At 36.5% G+C, this 24,233-nt stretch overlaps 1 protein-coding gene and 1 non-coding gene across 2 annotated transcripts; one reads left to right on the top strand and one right to left on the bottom strand.

Annotated features, from left to right (window-relative positions):
* Positions 1-3,132: 3,132 nt before the first annotated feature.
* Positions 3,133-4,034, bottom strand: LOC117668693 (vomeronasal type-2 receptor 26-like). Its single transcript, XM_034422755.2, has one exon. It carries the CDS (start codon positions 4,030-4,032, stop codon positions 3,133-3,135), a length of 900 nt encoding a protein of 299 aa, XP_034278646.2. The 5' UTR covers positions 4,033-4,034.
* Positions 4,035-19,372: 15,338 nt separating this feature from the next.
* Positions 19,373-19,479, top strand: LOC117669058 (U6 spliceosomal RNA). Its single transcript, XR_004592361.1, has one exon. It is a non-coding gene; the product is annotated as a U6 spliceosomal RNA (small nuclear RNA).
* Positions 19,480-24,233: the final 4,754 nt, after the last annotated feature.

The raw sequence follows: 24,233 nt of genomic DNA, 5'->3' as shown, positions 1-24,233 counted from the left end.
AAAATGAGATAGGAAATACTGGCAGAAATCCTGTTGGAATGGTCTCATTGGAACAGTGAGTTAGAAATGATTGAATGATTGAACAATAAAGTAAAATAAAGTTCCTCTTGACAAGAGTCATATTTTACCCATGAACATTTCTAGATTCTCAAGAATAGTGGCCATGTTAGGTGAAAGATCAGAATTAAGTCCTCCTCTTATATCAGTTGGATTATTTAGTTCAGGGCTGTCAAACTCCCAGCCCGTGGGCCAGATGTGTCACATGCTGGCCACACCCCTGCCTGGTTTAGCAAAGGGAAAAAAGTCCTGATACATCACATGATGTTGCCATGATTTTGACACCCCTGATTTACTGTATCACAACAGAAGTTGCCATAATCATTTTCCACATGTATAGAAATTTTGAAATGTTCTGAAAAGTCATCTTTTCATTGTAACAAAAGAGAGAAAGGACAAGGAGGCTCTCATAAACATTGCAAGATGGTTCAAGTCTGTTGCAGTTCACTTCAGCCTAAAAAGAAACCTACCTGCATAGTAGTATTTAGTAGCAAATCTGCAAGAGTTGCAATTTATGAGATCAAGTCTGTAAAGGACTTGTGATTTTAAAAAGAGTCAAGTCAGTGTAACAGAATTTTCAAACATTATGATGAATCAAGTATGTCCCAAACACTAAGGTAATCAATGATAAAATAAAATCATATCACTCTTAGAAAAAAATGTTTCATTCATTTTTTTAAAAAAAATCAGTACCTTTTTAATAAATATGACATAGTTTGTAAAACTGTAAAACTGGTTTGAAAATGAAACCAGTTTTACAGATTTTAGTATCTTCCTTCACTTTGGTTATATATTGTAGCTCTTAATTTACTTTGGTTATTCCTAGATTCTATCTTCTATTGATTTCAATTAAGGCAATGCCTTAATAGAACTCTAATTTGTACCTCTTTTTACCCTGTGAATCTATTGCTAGCTGTGTTTTCTAATATATTGTATTTCATTTATCAGAGATCTTTTCAGGGTTACATACTGAATACCTTGTGAATAAATATTTTTGTTACTTACAAGAGAAGCAGGAAATTACACAATTTGGGCTCTATAACCACTGAAACAATTTACATTCTAGCAGAATATTTCTTTTGCTTCAGATATGAAAAACTTTATGTCATGGGCCAGGATTCAGATTTAGAAACTGACTCCAATTCTTACAACATTGCTCCAATCAAGAAGGACAGCTAGAATCTTTAAGTCATGATTCATCTGAAAATACTGAATATTGAACAAATATAAGCATTTTCTGATCAGTTGGCATAACTGGATAATGAGGTGTGTGACCCCCCTAAGTCCCAAGCCCTGAAGCATGAAGAGCTGAGCAGAGCAATGACAGTCAATGAGGTTTCCCACTAGGCAAAGTGTGAGGCTCGAGCAACTGCATCCAGCCAACGCTGCAGACAGGTTTATGTAGTATTCTGCCTTTAATCTTTCTTGAAAACAACCATTTAGAACCATTTTGGACCACTCTATTGCTGCTTAAACTTCAAATGGACTTATTTAGGCAAGCTTTCTTTGCACAAATTTACAATCTTGATGGCCAACTGTTGTTGGCTAGCTATTAAGTCATTGATTGTTGTTTACTTGAACCAGCATGCCCTTGGGTCCTAAGTATCTAGTAAGCTGGTGGTAAATCAGAAATCCTATTGACTGACAAAGTGCAGTTTTCCAGGCTTCAATTATTTCTTTATCACTTCTAGCGGAAAAAAAATGCCTTACATGAGCCTGTTTCAGAATTTTTATCGAAATTGCTTACAGATAGTCCTTCACTTACAACCACAACTGAGATCAGAATTTCCATAGCTAAGCAAGGAAAGTGAGTTGTGCCCAATTTTACAATCTTTTTTTGCCATGGTTGTTAAGTGAATCACACAGTTGCTAAGTGAATCACACAGTTGCTAAGCAAATCCAACTTGCCCCATTGACTTTGCTTGTTAGAAGCCATCTGAGAAGGTTGCAAATTGTGATCATATGAACCTGAGATGCTACAATCGATGTAAATACATGTGGTTGCCAGGTGCTGGAATTTTGATCATGTGACTGTGAGGCAACTCTGACAATCATAAGGGCAAGAATCAGTTGTAAGTTTCTTTTTTCACTGCCATTGTAACTTCAACTGATCACTAAACAAATGACTATAAGTCAATGGCTGCCTGTATTTCTAACAGGCAATCAAACTGTGAACACTCACTTTGATCATTATATTCCTGGTTCTGCAATGCTCTTAAAGGAACTGGAAGAGGTCACTCATAGAGAAAATGATATTTTCTGTTTTCAATTTAGTTAGGACAGAGTGGAATAGTTGCCAATGGAAAAGCTGCAGCAAAAACACCCTTTCCCTGCCATAGATTATGTTACAACACTGTACAAACTATTGTTTATTTCTTGATTCTACTTGTTTTGCCGTTAATCTGCATTAGGCTGTGTATTTTCAAAGGATGCATAAAATTGTATTTCAATCAAACCAATAAATTTAATAAAAATTTATTTGTATGTACATCATCCAAATAAATAGATTATTATCAATATTTTAGGCTAAGAAAATCAATTTATATTATTTCATTACAAATTCTCAAATCCATTACTTGTAACAATACTAAGTTTTCCTGAGAAAGTAACTGATTTCATTTTGCTTGTATTCTAGCCTTTATTATTTTTTTTACTTTAAGTGCACCATAGAATTCTACATAAGCATAAACTTTCATAAATACTACTATTTATCAATATATTGTTGTTTTTACCTGGTGTTTTATCTGTTGTATATCACCCTGTTAGTTTTGGTGAGATGGCCAGCTATATATTATTTATTTATTTATCTATCAAATTTATATAAATAAAACTTCATCTATCATAGATCATATGTGAATTAAGTCAATCAATCATTCAATAAAATATTGTAACTGAAAGTATTTGCTGACTTGATAAAATGCCTAGGCAGAGGATAAAATGCAGAAGAGTAAAATAGATCAATCTGACATAACCACAATGTTCCAAGTTATGTTCTCAAGGAATGGCAGTAGTATGTTGTGTTGTATAATCTGCAACAAATACCTATAATTAAGGAAAGCCCACAAATAGCTTATTTTATCTTTTTCGTTTTATTATTTCATCTCTTTTGTTTAGTTCTGGCCTCAGCAAAATAATGTAGCATTTGGGGAAAAAGATGCAAGCCAGAAGTCCAGCAGTGGAAGCCAACATAGAGAAAATTTCCACCACCACCATGTATTTTCCCTTGGTGCTCAAGTATGTAGGAATAAAGGATATCCAAACACTGCAAAAGATCAACATGCTGAAGGTGATGAACTTAGCTTCATTGAAACTGTCAGGTAACTTCCTTGTAAAGAAAGCCACAAGGAAGCTTACAAAAGCCAGGAAGCCCATGTAACCTAGGACACAATAGAACATGGCAGTTGACCCTTCATTACACTCTAAAACAATTTCCTCAGCCATTGAGTGCATATCAAAATCAGGAAAAGGGGGAGTAGTAGCCAACCAGATAAGGCATATACCTGCTTGAATAGAAGAACAGAAGAGAATTATAGCATTGGCTAGTTTTTTCCCCATCCACTTTCTCATTCCAGATCCTGGTTGGGTGGCAAGGAAAGCCACAATCACAGTAACATTTTTTGATAGCACACATGAAATAGCCACTGAAAAGATGATTCCAAACGCCACTTGGCGGAAGAGACAAGTCAATTTATGAGGTTGGCCAATAAAGAGCGATGAAGACAGGAAGCAGAGGAGAAGGAAAACAAGGAGGATGTAAGAGAGGCTTCTGTTGTTGGCTTTGACAATAGGTGTGTTGCGATACTTTATAAAAATCCATAATATCCAAACTGTGATGAAAAAAAAGAAATATGCAGAAATGGCTAACCCCATTCCCAAGGTTTCCTCATAAGACAAGAAGGAAAACATCTTAGGGATGCATTGATTTTGTTCCTTGTTAGGATAGTGATCTTCTTGACAAGTGTTGCAGGCATCCATGTCTAAAAGAAAGAAAAATTGAACTGTAAATGTTGTTGTTTTAACCATTCAGTCATGACTGACGCTTGGTGACTTTATAGGCAAGTGCTCACTATGCTGTCCTGTCAAGCACAGCTTCTTTTAGCTGTTGGATGTTCATCTTTGCATCAGTTTTGACATCATCAAATCATATGTGAATAAGGTTTTACATGTTCTGTTTTTCAGCTGCATAATTTTTGCCAAGGTATATTCTTGATATCCATTATGGAATCAGAATTCAAACTGGTATGGTTATCCCTATAGTACCATAACAAATTGAATAATACTTTCCCTCCTAAATGTTGCTCATAGTAGTACTTTGTGCACAGAACTTGGAGGAATAGGACTATTTGAAAAGAACTTAGATACCTAGTGATGCCATCAACTTGGAAATGAAGGATTAAGATAAGAATTCTAAGAGATCCCAGCAAAACGTACTGAAGGAAAATTCCAGAGCAAGGTGATTTATCTTCAGAACATTGGAATGTTATAGTTCCAAATGAATTCACTAGGTATTATTCTTAGATATGTCAGCGTAAACAGAACATTTAAGAGTGTAGGAAACTGCCACTTTTATCTCTTTTCTTTTTTATTAGAACTGATCTACACAGAAGGCTTAACAATATCATGGACTAAAAATATTATACCTGCTTGAGGAGAAACTTTTCCTTCTGGACATTGAACACAATCATAGCAGCAAAATGGCTTCCCTTCCTTCTTTTTCTTATGACAACCAGGAGGGCAGATGCAATTGCAGAGAGAAAGGGGTATTACCTGTTTGAACAGAATGAAGACAATACTACAAAGAAATAAATCCTTTCAGAATCTTTAGTTTTAAATGTAATAAATATGGTCTCTCATTACATAAAAACATCACTTTTCTGAGTGTTGTTTCTTTGGATTTGAGAAGAATAAAACATTTGGAGGTTTTATGTTTTCTGATGTGATTTCCATTAGTTTATATACCCAAGATAGTAGCCACAGTAAGTAATTTAGTAATTTAGTAAGTAATATAGTAATTTACAATATATTCAGTGAATTTTTAAGACTATCAATTTAAATTGCCAATGGATCAACTATTTATATCGCTGCTATAAATTTTATTTCATCCCTATGATATTCCATTCATTGGATAGGATTAGTTAGCAAAGAATTGTATAATAAGGTCACTTTTAGAAAATCTTTTATAAATGAATGTTTGATCCTAGAAATGGTAAGAAACTCCCACCTGATTAAAGTTTTTAGGCCAGATGATAGAATCCTCATTGACACTGAATTCTGCACCTTGACCTGTCCAGGGATTCATTTTTCCAACTTTTATTCTAACAAAGGATTTATTAGGAAAAGTTATGACATTTGTAATATCAAACCCAACAGTAAATTCTCCATGCTCATTCAAGTGAATGATTTCTCCAGCTGTGTTGTTAAATGAGAAGTTCTTTAGTATGAGATGGAGCTAGGAGAACAAAATTCATGACTGGTTTAGAACAATAATTCTAATTTAGAGAGCTGATTTTTTACTTATGGCTCAGTTATTTACAGCATAATTCTAGGCATGCTTAAATGTTTCAATCCTCTCTGCTCTATAATGGTTAAAACAAGATATATTAATCCAATATTATTAGATTACAAGAATTAACTAGTTGTTTAAAGATATACCATAATATAGATTCTCTTGAGCTTAAGTCCCAATGACTGCATGTTTATTGGATGCTCTTGGCAATAATATGGACTTAGCTTATAAAAAGGTCATTTGGAAAGTTTGGGATATCTGTTTGTGTCTTCTGAATATTAATTATTCAAGTTAGAGCTTCAAAGAACAATACAAAATATCTCACTGATTTACTTAATACATTGTCTATGGGGTCATAGTATATTTCCATTGGTATTGTCCATGGGCATATGTACATTGTCCTGGGGCCTGTATGGGTCCCTGGATACATTTTTCATGGGTACATATACATTTTGTCCATAAGTATATGAACACCGCATGTTGTCACCACAAATCTTTTTAAACCGGTGCTCTTGAAGAATTGTTCCTGAGGTGCACATAATTAAATCTGGTGAAATGTTTCTTGCCATTTACCTAAGGTCAAGTGTGTGTAAAATATCAGGCCGAATACCCCTCATTATTCTTCTGCTCACAATTATCTACTGTAATTTTGTATAATTGTAAAGTACATTTATTTAAAGTACAAAAGTTCAATATAAAAATAATAATGAATGACATTGAAGATTATTGTGGAGCACGTCAATATGTTCTTCAAAATATTAAGAGAGGATATATATTTCTGCAATGTATGTAATCTTTACAAACTCATTTGAGCAATAACTTTTAAAGGCAATGACCTGTAATGACATCTTAATTAAGAACTTGCCATAGATATTTAAGAGCTATTACCTGCCATGGCTGCAGAATCCCATTTTCTATTCCCCTTCTGGCAAATCTTCTTTTGAATGCTGAAATGCTTGAATCAATGATATGTATAGAATTTGCCAAGGCATAGACTGCATTGTAAATACTGTAACTGTGGCCAGTCATGCTCATTTCAAAGAAAGGGCCAGGTAAGCGTTCTAGACTCTCTTCCCCAGTACAGCTGTCATCAATGTTCTCCTGAATATTAGTGTTTAGAAAGGAACAACCAAATGCCTGTTCCCAAAATGTCTGAATGAAGCCATCTCTCTTAGCCAGATAGGGATTTAGGCTTCGAAGGAAAGGATGGAATCCTGGTATTTCATGAGTGTGAGGTGTAAAGGCTAAAGCACCATGGAAGATTTCTAGATTCAAATCCTTATGTAAGACCAGTGCTGCAAAATCCAACTGCCCTGCCATAATCCATACTTTACCAAACAATTTCTCATCATCAATATGTCTTGAATTCAGCACAATCATCAAAGATAACATGGTCCTAGTTTCTCCATGGACAAAAATAACATTGGCCTTACTCTTTATAATATCTAGTAATATTTTGTGCCATTTAATTTGTGCATTTGCATAGTCATCGAAAAAAACTAATACAGAAATCCTTGCAATGAAGGCAGGACAGATGCCATTTTGAAAAAGTATTGGAAGCATGTTCTTCAAAAAAAGCTCTCCACCATCATCATTGAAGATCATTAGGCATATCCATTTCCATCTGAAATGCAGAAGTAACTGGACAATTCCCTTGTACTGATGAATTTCATTTGGTACCAGCTGATAGAGAGAAACAAAATGGGACTGATCCCTCATCATGGGAGCAAAATCACCATAACTAAACTGGAATTGAGGGAAAAAAGTGAAATCATTGTTCTATGAACAAACTAGACACTCAGATAATATATCTATATTCTTATATTTTGAAATGTTAAGATTTGTTTTTTAAATTATTTCTGTTTCCTTCTGAATAAAAGTTTCAAAATAATCTAAACTCTCCTTATTCTGGTACTCAAAAGATTTTGAAAGACGTTCGTTAAGTTTTCACAATTGATTTTCTCATATAAATAGTATATAATAAAAATAACTAAGCACACCTGCAAACTATAAGGAGATTTGTAATGAGTTCACAGCAAGCTAGGATGCTGGATCATGATCAGCAAAATGTCTCTGGAAAAAGGAGACCTTGTGAGATTGCCCATAAGTGACTTCAGAGACTGAAAGTCAAAGGATTCCATCTTAATTCAGTGATAATGCAGCCTTTATAGACAAAAAGTCCAACTGAGCATAATTTCTTAATCACTTTTGGAATTATTTTTTTTATTCCTTTTGAAATATTAAGAATCTCTGGAATGATTAGGTTTTTATCACATTCACATCAAAATAGTACTTATAATGTTGCTTTTGGAATATCGAAACCAGACTAGGTATCTGGATGGATTTAATATAAGAATTTGAAATTAATTATAAGAACCCTTGCCTTTAGGAAAATATAGTTTTGGTTTTGGGGAAAAGTACATGAGATGGGACTTTGAATGTCAGATATTGAGGGAATCAGGAAAAAAAGCTAAAGGTTACAATTAAAGGGGAAAAAATTAAAATGCTACTACAGAATGGAGTTCTGTATGGAGATTTGTAAACAAAGGACTCAAAAATTAATTTTAAATATATTTAATATAATAGATCAATGATATACAAAAGATGTTACAGTAGAGGAACATGATATATTGGATAAGACTGGAATTGATTTGAATGTGGATTTAAGCATGACAAATTACAAGACTGATATGAAAAAAGTTGATATACTGGATACATAAATGAAATTGGTTCACATTTTAGTATTTAAAAGGGGTGTACAAATAAAAAAATAGAGGGCTGATTTAGATAACCTTTTTAAACTGAATTTATAAAAGAAATCTTAAAAATATGAAGTTTTTTTCTGAGAAGAAACAAAGAAAAATGAAAAGAAGCAAACTGAGGATATTATTTGAAGGAAATAAAAATCAAAATGTTGAAAATATAGAGAAGGACTATAGTATGCTTGTTTGATCAAATTTAAAATAGATGTGATGTTTCCTCTGGTAGCCCTTAATGAACTTTTGCTGACTAGGGATGAATGATGTGTCACTGCGTTTTTTTATTTACCAGCTGAGCTCTCATTTCTGGACTATCAGACTTTCCGTAGCTTGCCAAGAATCCTTATCAGTAAGCTAAACGGTGCATGTCCTCCACCCACATTCTTTCTCACACTTTTCTTTCTTCTCCTGCCAAGAAGTCCGACCACAGAGAGGTGACCGGCATGAACTTTATCAAAAATGTAACTATTAGATTAGTGAGATGTTTTATTTTCTTTATAACAAATAAATGAGTTTTCTTAGAAGATATATCTTCGGGTTTGTTTTCTTAAAGTATGCTGGCAAGGAAAGGTCTTGATCCACCCCACTTAATCAAGGTGTGATTATCCCAAAGGCAGAATGGGATTAATCAGCGCCCTGACACCTGGTAGCAGAGGGCGCTTAAAATTATGGCTTTTTCCTTCCTTGTTACTTTGATAACACCTCTAGGCTAATTAGACAGATGATTATTTTTTGCGACTGAGGAATGCTAATTAATTGTCTGCTAAGATGCCGAAAAAGAAGAAAAAGGGCAAAATGAAACTCAGAGCATTCCCTATTAATGATTTCAACCTCTCCTACGAAGAAGAGGCAGAAAGAAGATTTTCAAACTTCCAGCCCCTTGCTTCAGCCACATGCCTGGAACAAGAAGCCGTGGGAGAAGAAACAGATGAAATGCTCTTAAAAAGAGTTCAGAAGGAAGATAAAGACAGAGCTGCCTTTGAAGGTGAAGCACTACGACTGAGATCAGTAACGTCCCCTTCCAATTATGCAGGCTCTCAAACTGTCCTCCCAGAACCTTCTGAATTTGTAACGCTTGGTGCTGAGCCAGATTTTCCACAAATGGCAAAGCCTTTTTTCTCCCACGCAGAGAGAGAAACAATTCATTATTCTCCTCGAAGCTCTCAGCTCGCCCTGGATGAACAAACTATAAAAGCCTATCATAACCATATAAAGTTTTATGAACAGGAGCTATCCCAGGCAAAAATGGCTTTATCTATGTTTGAGCAAGATAAGAGAAAGTCTAGTGCTTTCAAAATCTTTAAAAGTGCCATTTTGGCTCCTTCTTCTTCGGAGCCAAAGACACACCCTCTGGTGGATTTTGTGTCAGGCCAATCAGAACAGACAGCTGTGCACACATCACATGTCTTACATAATCACTCCTATTCTAAAATTACAAGTGCCACATATGCAGAGAGATTATCTGAACTGCCCGAAACTAAAGGTGCAGCACCATCTGTTGGCGAAAGTAATTTACTAGAGAAAGCTGAAAGGCATCGCAGTCTACATGAACATTTTGAACTATTGCAGCAGTCTTTAGCAAACATGTCCTTAACTCATTCAGATATTCAGGCTGCAATGCAACAAGTGTCTCCACAGGCCCAAACTCTGGTGGTGCTGGTGTCCTTTTAGATGGAACACAACAACGCTTAATGCAGCAAAGGCAAATGACTGTGTCTCCAGCAGGTCATGCTAATATTGCAACTCAAGCACAAATGGCAGCTGGAACACAGCAGATTCCAGTGCAGCAACCACAGCCACAAGTGCATGCACAAGTGCCTCCAGGACCATTTGTTGGTCCACAACAAGCACAGCAAATATCACAGGTATCTTTACCGGCACAGCCAGCATACCAAATGCATGTTCCTCACCAGGCATTTTCTGCTCCACTAGCTGGTGAGTCCAAATTAAAGATGTCAGGACAGAATTACAAGGCCTGGATCAGTGAGATTGGATTGTTACTTCGCAGAGAAGGCACTCACTGTATGATTTTTAATCCCCCTGCTCAGCCATGGTCTCCTGCAATAAGAGACTTAGAGACTAAAGCTTGCACAACATTATTGATGTCCATGGATACTGAACTGCAGGTTACATTTTCACCTGATGCAACGGCCCAACAAATTTGGGCCCAATTGGAAAATTGCTACAGGCCTGTTTCAATTTAATTTTCATGTTTGCTCATGTCTGAATTCCATGGTTCAAGACTGAAACCTGGTGAACAAATTGAAGGACATTTGACCAAACTGAAAGGACTGAGAAAAGAATTGAGAGAAAAAGGTTATAACATTGAAGATATTCAAATGATCAGCATTATTATTAACTCTTTGAATTATGAATGGAAAGATGCCATTGCAAAGATTAACCAAGTCCCTATTGCTCAACGTGCAGTGGACCATGTGTGCAGACTTTTAATTGAAGAAGAAGCACTCACGTTAGCCATGCCACACTTGAGAGGACCACCCGCATCAAGAGCTCCAGCTAGGTGCCCCTTCTGAGGAAGGACCTATGCTCCAAGAATGCCAAGATGCTACATCTGTGATCGTGTGGGACATGCGACCCGGGATTGTCCCCAACGAGTTCCAGTTCCCATCTCGTACCACCCAGAGGAACAGATTCCAGAGGATGCAGAGGCAGAGGCAGAAGACAAGGTCGGCGTGGTCCCCGGCATGATCCACAAGCTCCACTCGCCACATTGGCTTTAACCAATGATCCACAACCTCAACCAGAGTATGACAGACGACTCCTGTGGACTTTGGACAGTGGTGCAGCATTGCATGTTACCTACAGAAAGGAACTTTTTACAGAGATGCACGAGCCTGAACCTGAACTATGTGAACTTTATTCTTTTTCCAATCATCCTTGTCAGGTCAAAGGAAAAGGAACTGTTTATGTTGAAGAGCTCGATGAATTCATTCCTGATGTTTATTACATACCAACAGCAACTAGTAATTTGCTTAGCCAGAGTCACTTGTCTAGAGCATTAAAATTCCAGGTTCACCACCTTAAAAATGCAAGTTACATAGTTAAAGATGGAGATATTGTTGCTGGAACCATATTAATTGGTGGTGTTTATTACTTAAAGCCAAAGCTTAAACCATAAACACAGGCAAGTACCCAAATCCAAAAAGAGAGAGCACAGGCCCAGAGAGAGATGCTCCAGAGAGAGATCCTGTTGCTATTCCAAAGGCTCCTAAAGCCAACAAAAAGAAAATTGGGAAACAGGTTGCTCAGAGCAACCCTGAGGTTCTTCATAAAACTGTTAATGTTGAGAATTCACTAACTGGTAAACCTTTGCATTCTAGGTGTATCCATAAATGGCATAGAAGATTGGGGCATGCCAGTTTCCGTGTTCTTAGGAAGATGCCGGAGTTCGCAAAAGGTTTGGATCTAAATGGGTGTAAGGTGTTTTTGGATTGTGCTGTCTGCAAAAAGGCCAAATCCAAAGCAGCAGCCATTCCCAAATGTGCTACACGCCTGTCAACACGCATTTTGATTTGGTTCACACTGACATAGTTGGTCCTTTTCCGCCATCAATTGGTGGTAGAAAATATTTTCTAACAATTCTTGATAATTACTCTAGATATGGATATGTATATCCTATGAAAGAAAAATCTGAGACTTTTCAGATCTTTAAAGACTTTGCAGCCCTTGTTTCTACCCAACACCAAGTTCACATTGCCAGAATCCAGAGTGATCGTGGTGCTGAATTCATGTCTCAGCGTTTCCAGGACTGGATGCGTAAGAATGGAATTCTTCATCAGATGTCGGCTCCTTACACACCGGCTCACAACGGGGTCGTAGAGAGAAGACAAGGAGTACTGCAAACCATGATGCGTTGTCTCCTAGAAGACGCCAACCTTGGTATGATATACTGGGGTGAAGCTATAAAATATGCAAATTACATTGTCAACCGTACTTGGAGCAGTGTAATGAATCAGACTCCTTTCTTCATGTTGTATGGCTACAAGCCCAATCTTAAAAACATCCATATTTTTGATTCATATGCTATGGTGAACATTCCCTTAGCTCAAAGAAGAAAAGGAGGTCCTACAGCAAAGAGACTGAGATTTATGGGTATTGGTGACAACTCAAAATGCAGTAAATTTATTGACTCTAAACGTGTAATAGCGACTTCCCAATCTGCTAATTTTGAGGAAGGTATTGACTGGTCCAGGATTCATTCCAATGGTCCTGGAGTTTATTTTCCTAGAGATGATACTGCTGATGCCACACAGATTGATGATCAAGATTCCACTGGTTCTTCTCAACCTGATGTTCCGTCTTTGCAAGCCATGGATACTGACGCTATCGACGAATGTGAGAACGAGAACGAGAACGAAGCAGAAGAAGACTGGACTGTTGTCCTGAGGTGTTCCAAGAGGGCCACAAAAGGAATCCCTCCACAACTATATTCTTGGCAACTGACAAAAGCACCCTTGCCTTTGATTTGCAATGTTACACTTCCACCTGATACGTTCACACAAATCAAGCAGCTTCCTGATTCAGAGCAAGACAAATGGTATGAAGCAATGCAGGCTGAAATGGACAGTCTAGAGAAACTTAAAGTGTTTACACCTGCAAAAACCTCCAGCAAACAAAAAGGTCATTGGCACTCGATGGGTCTACAGAATCAAAAAGAAGCCAAATGTTGTGTCATTGTACAAGGCCAGACTTGTAGCTCAGGGTTTCGCTCAACGTTATCCTGAGGACTACACTAATACCTACTCACCGACAGTTCGAACTGAGAGTGTAAAAATTGCTTTAGCAACTATTCTTGGTTTAGAAGTTTTCCAGTTTGATGTTGACACAGCTTATCTACATGCAGACCTAGATGAAGAGATCTACGTGAAAAGTCCTCCAGGATTCCGACAGCAAGAAGGGGATACCTGGTTTCTAAACAAAAGTCTTTATAGTCTGAAATAGTCTGGTTTAATGTGGTACTTATGTCTTACTGACAAACTAAATTCAATGGGCTTTATTAAGTCCGAAACTGATGAGTGTGGGTTCACAAAAAGATCTAACAATGCATATGAGATAGTTCTTGTTTATGTTGATGATATTGTTTATATTGGTCCAAATAAGCAAATGAGTGAGATTTTTGCCAAAGCTTTGCAGAGATACTTCACATTGAAATCATTAGGTCATATTAGCACTTATTTAGGTGTTCAGATTGAAAAAACACAGAAGAGGTTTAGTCTTTCACAAGAGGATAAAATTGAACAAATTTTGCATCATTGCAACATGAAAGATGCTAACACAACAAAGACACCCATGCAAACAGATTTTCACAACTTGACCCATGAAGCAAGTCCTGAGTTCAAGGATCAAACACTTTATCATTCAGTTATTGGGTCACTGCTGTACATTAGTAGTTGGACCAGACCTGACATTGCACTTAGTGTTAATCTCTTGTCTCGACACATAGGTAAGGCAAAACAGTTTCATTGGACATGTATTAAGAAATTATTGAGATACCTAAAATACACTAAACATATGAAATTATTGTTAGAACCAACACATACTGATTATGCAGGATTATGTTGTTATGCAGATTCTGATTGGGCAAGTGATAAGAAATCACGTAAAAGTACTTCAGGTTATATGATGTTCTTAAATGGATGTCGTGTTTATTGGCAAGTACGTAAACAGAATTTTGTTTCTTGTTCATCTACTGAAGCTGAATATGCTTGTGTTTCAGATGCATGTAATTCTCTAACTTGGTTTGATGCTTTAGTCACAGACATCTGGACACACCCGATCTGACCGATCACAGTGATGGAAGACAATGAATCGGTAGTTTATATTTCTGAATCACATTTCACAGGTTCTAGGTCCAGACACATTGACATCCGTTATCAAAACATAAAACATTTAGTGAAAAAAGGTTTTGTTAAAATGCAGTATGTATCTATACATGATCAAATTGCTGATATGCTCAACAAACCACTTCCAGCAGCTCAACATGAGTATCTGCGTAAGAAGATGTGCCTTATTTGATGATGTACCTGATATTCGCTCAACTAGCAAAACAAGGGGATTGTCACTGCGTTTTTTTATTTACCAGCTGAGCTCTCATTTCTGGACTATTGGACTTTCCGTAGCTTGCCAAGAATCCTTATCAGTAAGCTAAACGGCGCATGTCCTCCACCCACATTCTTTCTCACACTTTTCTTTCTTCTCCTGCCAAGAAGTCCGACCACAGAGAGGTGGCCGGCATGAACTTTATCAAAAATGTAACTATTAGATTAGTAAGATGTTTTATTTTCTTTATAACAAACTAATGAGTTTTCTTAAAAGATATATCTTCGGGTTTGTTTTCTTAAAGTATGCTGGCAAGGAAAGGTCTCAATCCACCCCTCTTAATCAAGGTACGATTATCCCAAAGGCAGAATGGGATTAATCAGCGCCCTGACATGATGAGCTTTAAAGTTTTTGTTTATACTTAAGATATGAAATATGAGGAAAAATAAGAATTGATTGTATTTTAAGATAAATTATTAAAATTGTTTATAGTTGTGATGAAGGGGAAGTTATTTATAATTTTCTTTTTTTTCTTTTTCTTTTTTCAATTTTATGGATTTTCTTTTTTTCCCTTTCATTCTTTCATTTTTGTTGTTTTGTATCAGTTCTTATTTTATTAATTGTAATCTGTAATAAAAATTCTAAAAAAAAAACACACTGTAAGAAATTATTTAAATAATTAAGAATCATTCTTAATTATTGCGTCATCAGATAATCGCCCGGCTGCCCTGTTTAGGGTGACCCACTCCCTGCTCCACCAGGAAGCGCGGGAGGACCCCTTGGAGGGAAGAGCCAAGGATTTTGTTCAATATCTGCATGACAAAATCACTCAGATTTGGGAAGGTCTGGACTCCGACTGGGTAGGTCCAGTGAGGGTGATGGAGGCAGGTCTTGAGAATGTTATCCTTGAGAATGTTATCTGGGACGAGTTTGATCCTGTGACCTCAGATGATGTGGACACGATTCTGGGTAGATTGAACACGACCACATGTTTGTTGGACCCATGTCCCTCCTGGTTAGTGCTGGCTTCCCGGGAGGTGACGCGAGGCTGGCTCCAGGGGATTATAAATGCTTCATTGGGTGAGGGTGCTTTCCCTGCCGCCTTGAAGGAGGCGGTGGTGAGGCCTCTCCTCAAGAAGCCTTCCCTGGACCCAGCAGTATTGGCTAATTATCGTCCAGTCTCCAACCTTCGCTTTGTTGTGAAGGTTGTTGAGAGTGTGGTTGCGCGACAACTTCCCCAGTACCTGGATGAAACGTCGTATCTAGATCCGTTCCAGTCAGGTTCCAGACCTGGGTACAGCATGGAAACGGCATTGGTCATGTTGGTTGATGATCTCTGGAGGGCTCGGGACAGGGGTTGCTCCTCTGTCTTGGTCTTGTTAGATCTCTCAGCGGCTTTTGATACCATCGACCATGGTATCATGCTGCACCGGTTGGAAGAGTTGGGGGTGGGAGGCACTGTACTACAGTGGTTCTCCTCCTTTCTCTCTGACCGGTCGCAGTCTGTGTTGACAGGGGGGCAGAGATCGACCCCGAGGCCCTCATATGTGGGGTGCCGCAGGGATCGGTCCTCTCGTCCCTTTTGTTCAACATTTATGTAAAGCCGCTGGGCAAAATCATCCGTGGTTTTGGGGTAAAGTACCATCAGTACGCTGACGACACCCAGCTGTACATCTCCACCCCGGACCACCCCAACGATGCCCTTGAAGTGATGTCCCATTGCCTGGAGGCCGTACGGATCTGGATGGGGAGGAACAGGCTCAGGTTCAACCCATCCAAGACTGAGTGGCTGTGGTTTCCGACGTCCCGATATAGTCAGCTGGTGCCATCGCTGACTATTGGGGGTGAATCATTGGCCCCCATGGAAAGGGCTCGTAACTTGGGCATCCTCCTGGATTCACGGCTGTCTTTAGAAGAGCACTTGACGGCCGTGACCGGGAGGATTTTTCATCAGGTTCGCCTGATCCACCAGTTGCATCCCTTTCTAGATTGGGACTCCCTACACACAGTCACTCATTCCCTCGTCACCTCTTGTCTGGACTATTGTAACGGTCTCTACATGGGGCTCCCCTTGAGGTGCACTCGGAAGCTCCAACTGGCGCAGATTGCGGCTGCGTGGGTGGTTATGGGAACAACGTGGAGTTCCCATGTAACACCTCTCCTGTGTGAGCTGCACTGGCTCCCGGTGGTCTTCTGAGTGCGCTTCAAGGTTCTGGTTATCACTTTTAAAGCGCTCCATGGCTTAGGACCTGGTTATCTACAAGACCGCCTGCTACCACCAATAGCCTCCCACCGGCCAGTATGCTCCCATAGAGAGGGGCTCCTCCGGGTGCCATCGGCCAAACAATGTCGACTGGCGGCCCCCAGGGGGAGAGCCTTCTCTGTGGGGGCACCTATGATCTGGAATGAGCTCCCCCCGGAGACACGGAGGATCCCGGATCTGCGCACCTTCCGTCGCGCGCTCAAGACTTTTTTATTTCATCAAGCTGGCCTGGCCTAAATCTTCTCCCCTTTTAAATAAAAATTTTAAATATAAATTTTAATTTGTTTTAAATTATGGGGTATTTTAAATTCAGCCAAATTATTTAATTCATTTTTAATCTATTTTAAATTATTGTATTTATGTGTTTTATCTTGTGGCTGTTCACCGCCCTGAGTCCTTCGGGAGAAGGGCGGTATAGAAATTTAATAAAATAAAAATAAATAAAATAAATAAATTCAACACTTGTATGCTTTGTGAGTATTTAAATGTGCACATATACTACATTGCTTTGAGTAAATATTTATCAGGTTCTGCTACATTTTTGTGCTCCCTATCTATTTTAAACTCTTGTTTAAAAAAAAAAACAATTTCTTCCCAATTTTCTTTCACAAGAGTTCTTAAAGAAGAATGGAACACAAGTTTAAACAATTTTCAGCAACTCCACTACTTTCAGTTTAGAATCCAATCTATCTATCAGCTTACTAAATTGGGAACCTTTTCAGCAATTCAATTCATGGCTTCTCTATGAAGCAGTGAGGAGATTCAATTCCATAAAACTGAGTAATATGAAGGTGGATAAAGAACACATCTATTGCCACTACAAGAAATGATTAAGAAAAGTATGATAATTAATTAGACTATTAGTCTAATACTAGTCACAGTCAATCAGATGTTTAGATGGGATTGGCATTTTTACCCAGCCACTGAGTGCTTCCCAAGGATTTGGGATAGGCAGATGTTTGATAGTATTAAAAGTATTGTCATAGAACATATGCTGTACATTATTATTGCTAAATATGAATGCTTTTTAACATCTCTATGCAAAAACTTTCATTCAATTCCCTTTCTGATAGGAAAGTAAAACATTTATCATGATAAATCGTGATAAAACTTGATATTCTACTTTCTCTTTATACCTGAGGTAACTTATAGATGTTCAAAATGGCAGCCAAATTCCGGGAAGTATCTGTGCCCAATCCCCCGATAACTGCAATCAGACTGCTCTGATTATTGCACTTATAATTAGGAATTAGTGTATGCACTGCTGAGAAAAAATCTAGGGCGATGTGATAGTATCTCCTGGCACTGAAATAGCTCTCCGAGATGTGGAAACCCAAGGAAATATTAGGCAAGAAATGTTGATTTTCATTGATTTCAGTTACTGCAAATACCAAGGCTAGCACATGCTGATAATTCTTTGTCACAACTCTGTAAAGAAGAAAGGAGGAAAGAAATTCCCAGTATTAGCAATTAAAGAAATGGGATATTTCTAGTGTTTTAAAAGAGAAAATATTTGTTTTAAAAGAGACAATATTTACCAAAAAAAATAATAATAATAATATCAAGAATATTTATGCAGAATATACTTTTAATGTTTACTGACTAAATCATAGAATCCTGGTCAAGGAAGAAGGAGGAGACTAAATTACAGGATGTCCAACAAAAGATTTCTCATCTCCACTTGAAAGTATCAAATGAAGTCCATTATCTATCTAAGTGACCAGCTACATGTCTCACAGTATAATCAAAAATGATTTTATCATTCATAGGTTTACTGATGAATTTACTACTCTTAAAGATTGTCTATGGAGATTCTGAGTCATCCAGGTAGTTGTCCCAAAGATGCTTTTTCAAGACGCAACTGTACTCTTAAAGATTAATTTATCTTTTTAGAGTATAAAATTTGATGGATCAAAAAGCTTATATTCCATCAGATTTATAGAATAAATGGATTCATGAATGAATGAATACATACACACACTTACAAATGGAGAGTGAGAGCAAAAGAAAGTTCCATGTATCTTGTTGTATATATTATTAAATGAGTTTATACATTCTAAAAGTAAAAAAAATAAACTTTTAAATCAGCAATCCAGAAATTTGTTAATATTTGAGTAGTAAACATACAGAAATAGTTGACAGTATATGAGGAAAACTGCAAAGATAATATTAAAAACAACTGATTCATTTTAAACAATGTTCAGCTACAGGAAAAAGAAGAAAGAAAAATATACAGATTCTTGCTGCAGGAATAAAAGCCAAAGTTTTGGAAGTTTTCTAACAGAGAGACAAAGAGAGATTTATAATATTTGTTATTCATATACAGTATATATGTGCTAAAGGGAAATAATTTTCTGGCCAAGTATCACATATAGAAGAAATACATAGAGAGAAGGTTTTCTGAGGGTTTTTTAAAAAAAGCTTATATATAGACTTCTATTCTGTGTTCCTTTGCTTCCTCAACCAATGTTCTGGAGCTGCATATTGAGATCATAGCAAAGGATAAACATTTTTCTGATTCTAGATCCATGTGATAAGGTGAAATTCAGTGGCTCTTCCATGTTGAAGAGCCCAAGTGAGCCTTGTTGCTTCAGGGAATCAGGATGAAGGTGTCTGCTGACTCTTAAGAAGGCAATGTACTGGTGAATTTGGAATCAACTTTGGCAAGGCTCGCCTAACTCCCTGGCGCTATAACACCAGTGGAAGACCTCAACAGGCCACTGCTTCATGCTCGCTTCGGCAGCACATATACTAAAATTGGAATGATACAGAGAAGATTAGCATGGCCCCTGCACAAGGATGACACGCAAATTCATGAAGTGTTCTATATTTTTGGCAAAATACATTGAATTGTTAGATGAAAGAGTAGAAGAAATTAATCAGTCTAATTTGAATTTGAAAAATAAAATGGATGAAGTTCAGACCAAGGTGGATAGGGCAGATGATGGTGATATTACAATATAGAGCGATGGAGTTTGCCCTGAGAGTAAGAGGTCTGAGAGAACACAATTGAGAGAACTTGAGAGAGATCTTTGCAGAGGCTTTTGCAAAGATAACTGGGCAGCAACAAGCAGAACTCTCATTGCAAATTGACAAAATATATTGTGTTAATTCCTGGTTTGCTAGACAGAATCAATTGCCAAGAGACATTGTGATTTACTTTACAACAAGGAGGACCCAAAATGAAATTTTACAAGCTTTCTATAAAAATAAACTTCAAATGGCAGGACAAGAGGTTCTAGTGCTGAAAGAAATGCCCCCCAAAATGTTGAGAAGCCGAAAACAGTTTGCTTTTTTGGTGGATGAACTTAGAAATCAACAAATTCAGTTTAGATGGGATGTTCCAGCTGGACTGGTGGTAAATTACATGGGAGAAAGGCATCGTCTTAACACAATTTTGAAGGCAAGAGATTTTTATGCTAATGTATTAAAGACTGGATGCCCACCATCTCAGGAAATGAGGAGGAGAAAAGAAGAGCTGGCAATACAGGGACAGAAGGAAAGTAAACAGCCACAAGCTGCAGGAGAGACCTCGCTTATTGAAGAAGATTTATTGCAACTTTTTGGTACTGTTCAACCTTTGGAAGTAGCAGAAAAAAGAGAAGAACCAAAAGATCAAAGGCAGACCCGTGCTGCAGCAAAGCAAAAAGAACAAGATTTAAAGATGTAGCAAACCCAAATGAAAGCTCAAGAAGCTACAAAAACAGAAGCAGTGGGAGGAACAAGGCCGAAGAAAAAGGTGCAGGAAGATCTTCAGCTGGCGCTCTTAAAGCTTCAAGATGCCAAGAATGGTAACTAAAATTTTGACCTGGAATGTCAATGGTTTAAATTCACCACAAAAGAGAAAGAAGATATTTCATTATTTGAAACAGTTTAAAAATGATGTAATTCGTCTACAAGAAACACATATTAGAGTGACAGATAAAAAATATTTGATAAATTCAAGATTGGGGACACATTTTGTTGCATCTACTCCAGAGAAGAAAAATGGTATAGTTATATACCTAAAGACAGATTTAACAGCCAAATTAATTGAGGCAGATGCTCAAGGAAGATATATTGCAATTGAATTTCTAATAGAAAGGAAGAAAACACTTTTAATTGGAGAATATGCTCCCAATCAACAGCAAGAAAAATTTTATAAGCTTTTGCATACCAAAATAATACAATGGGATTATAAATCGTGCATATTAATGGGTGATTGGAATGGAGTATTGGATACCCAAAAGGACAAAAAAGGATTACTTCAAAATACCCAAAATCGTGCAAGATTGCCCAAATCTTTTTTTGATATGATGGATGATATGGAGTTGAGAGATATCTGGCGGGAACGAAATGTGGAAGAAAAGGATTTTACTTTTTTTTCTGATAGACATCAATCCTTTTCTAGGATTGATTTTATATTAATCACTAATTATTTCTTTTCTAGGGTAAAGAAGACGAAGATATGTTCAAGAATTTTATCTGGTCATAGCCCGGTGTGGATGGAATTAGAGTAGGAAAAGGGAGCTAGAAGGTCTTGGAGGCTAAATGAAAATTTATTTAGATATGAGGAAAATGTGAAAGAATGTAAAAAACAAATGAAAGAATTTTTTGTTATGAATATGCACAAGGGTACACCTATGGAAATGGTTTGGGATGCAAGTAAAGCATATATGAGAGGAACCTTAGTACATTTGAATGATAAATATAGACGTAGACAAGAAAAGAAACGGAGGGATTTAGAAGAGGAAATAAAAAAGAAAGAGCAGGCACTTATATTGAATCCAACAGATAAGAAAATAAAGGAAACAATAAATTTGTTGCTAGGGCAGTTTAATATGTTGATGGCAGACCAAGTGGCAACTAACTTACAATATGCTAAACATAATACTTTTTGTAATGCAAATAAACCAGGTAGGTGGTTGGCATATTTGTTAAGGGAAAAACAAAAGTTACGCACTATAGAGAAAATAGAATAGAAAGGTAAAGAGGTATATCAACAAAATATGATTTAAAAAGCCTTTTTAGAATTCTATACAAAGTTATATGCTAGTGATACAATTCAAGGCAAAGACATAGACAGATATTTACAGGAGGAGAATATTCCTGTAATTACATCAGAGCAAAGGGAAGGACTGAACCAATCAATAACTTTGGAGGAAATTATTTTAGCAATTAAACCATTAAAGGGGGGTAAAGCTCCAGGCACAGATGGACTGACAGCTGTTTATTATAAAAATTTGCAGTTAGAAATGGTAGAACCGCTTAAAAAACTATTTTGTAAGATTCAAGCCAGAGGAGATGTACCCCCTTCTTGGAGAACAGCTTTTATTTCACTGATACCAAAGGAGGACCAAAATCGTAGTCAACCTAAGAATTATAGGCCAATATCGCTTTTAAATACTGATTATAAGATTTTTGCTAAAATATTAGCAAATAGGTTAATAGTAATATGCAACAAATGATTCATAATGATCAATCTGGATTTATTAGTGGGAGACAAATGAAATGTAATGTAAGACAAATTGTAAACTTATTGGAGTATTTGGAAAGGAACAACCAATTCCCTGCAGCACTTATCTTTTTGGATGCAGAGAAGACATTTGATCGATTGAATTGGCAATTTTTATTGAAAATAATAGAAAAGATGCAGTTTGGAGAATACTTTACACAATCTATTAGGGCAATATACCAGAGACAAACAGCACAAATAATAATTAATGGTGGTTTAACAGAAACCTTTAAAATTGAAAAAAGAACAAGACAGGGATGCCCTTTATCACCATTATTGTTTATTTTAACTTTGGAACCTTTATTGAATAAAATACGAGGGTCAAATAAAATAAAGGGAATTAAAATTAGAGTTCATGATTGTAGATTAAGAGCATTTACAGATGACTTGGTTGTTACTTTAACTCAACCAGTACAATCAGTTACAGGTTTAATGGATATAATTACCCAATATGGACAAATGTCTGGATTTAAAATAAATAAACAAAAAAAACCCAAAGATAATAACTAAAAATATGGCAGTAAAGCAAAAGAAGAACTAGAAAGATTAAATATTTAGGGGTATATATTACAGCTTCAAATGTAAAATTATATAAAAATAATTATGAATTGTTATGGCAAAAAATACAGAAAGAGATGGAGAATTGGGGAAAACTACAATTATCTCTGTTGGGAAGAATAGCAGCAATAAAAATGAATGTTTTGCTTAAGTTTTTATTTTTGTTTCAAATGATACCAATACTCAAGAAAGATGAAAATTTGAGGGAATGGCAGAAGGGTATTAATAATTTTGTTTGGACAGGGAAAAGACCTAGAATAAAGTTAAAAATAAGATATATGTGAAAGAGGAGGTCTTAAAATGCCTAATCTAAGATTATACTATGAAGCAGCTGTCCTAACAATAATTAGTGACTGGATTAATTCAACAGAAGAAAGAATATTGAATATTGAAGGATATGATTTGTTATATGGCTGGCATGCTTATTTATTATATGATAAAAAGGTGGATAAGACCTTTAAAATCCATATACTAAGGAATGCCTTGTTACGAGTTTGGAAAAAGTACCAATATTAGTTAAATTATAAGATACCTATATGGCCAATACCCAGACATACGATAGAGAATATAAGTGTAGAACAAAAGCAAGAGGTGATTACCTATAAAGAGCTTCTTAAAATGGAAGGGGGTATATTGCAGTTAAAATCTTTAAATGCATTAAAAGAAGAAAGAATAATTCAAGCTTGGTTTCAGTATGGACAGTTGCTAGCTAGATGGAAAGAAGGTCAGAGAATTGGTATCATGCAGAACGAGGAAAACTTAGTAAAACAAATTAGAGATCAACGTCAAATGCATATAAAAAGATTATATAATATATTGATAGAAATAGATTCAGAAACGGAATTAGTTAAGGATTGTATGATAAAATGGGCACAAAACATTCAGGAACCAATAATGATGGAAACTTGGGAAAAAATATGGGTTAGAAATGTAAAATTTACGCAAGCACAAAATTTAAGAGAAAATTTTTATAAAATGTTTTATAGATGGCATTTAGATCCTAAAAAGTTGGCTTGAATGTATCCGAATTTGCAATCTAAGTGTTGGAGATGTGATTGTGATGATGCCACTTATTATCATATATGGTGGACTTGTAAAAAAGTTAAAGCATTTTGGATTAAAATATGGTGGATTATTCAAATTATTCTTAAAAAGAAGATAAAGTGTACTCCACAATTGTTTTTGCTGGGCATAATCACAGATTGTACAGTTATAGAGACTAAATTGATTTTAAATTTAATAACTGCAGCTAGACTTTTGGTGGCGCAATATTGGAAGAAGGAAGATTTGCCTACTATTGAAGAATGGACATTAAAAGTAGCGAATTTGGCAGAAATGGCAAAAATTTCAGCATATTTGAAAGATCATTCACAAGAAAGATATATATCAGAATGGAGAAGATGGATTGATTATATTCAAAACAAATATCGGACTAAAAAGTATCAAATAGCTTATGAATGAATAGAAAAATTAAGGGTATTTATATTTAGTTAAGTAAAAGGAGAGTTAAAGTGTGAAGGGGGGGATAGGAATCCA

Source organism: Pantherophis guttatus, chromosome 4 (genome assembly GCF_059756535.1).
Source record: "Pantherophis guttatus breed Tessera chromosome 4, ASM5975653v1, whole genome shotgun sequence".
Taxonomy (NCBI): Eukaryota; Metazoa; Chordata; class Lepidosauria; order Squamata; family Colubridae; genus Pantherophis; species Pantherophis guttatus.
Note: the sequence above shows the minus strand (reverse complement) of the source record. Positions and strands in the feature narration are given on the sequence as shown.

What these genes read in the sequence shown, in the direction of transcription:
- LOC117668693 (XM_034422755.2), bottom strand. Translation starts at nt 4,032, where the DNA reads ATGGATGCCTGCAACACTTGTCAAGAAGATCACTATCCTAACAAGGAA.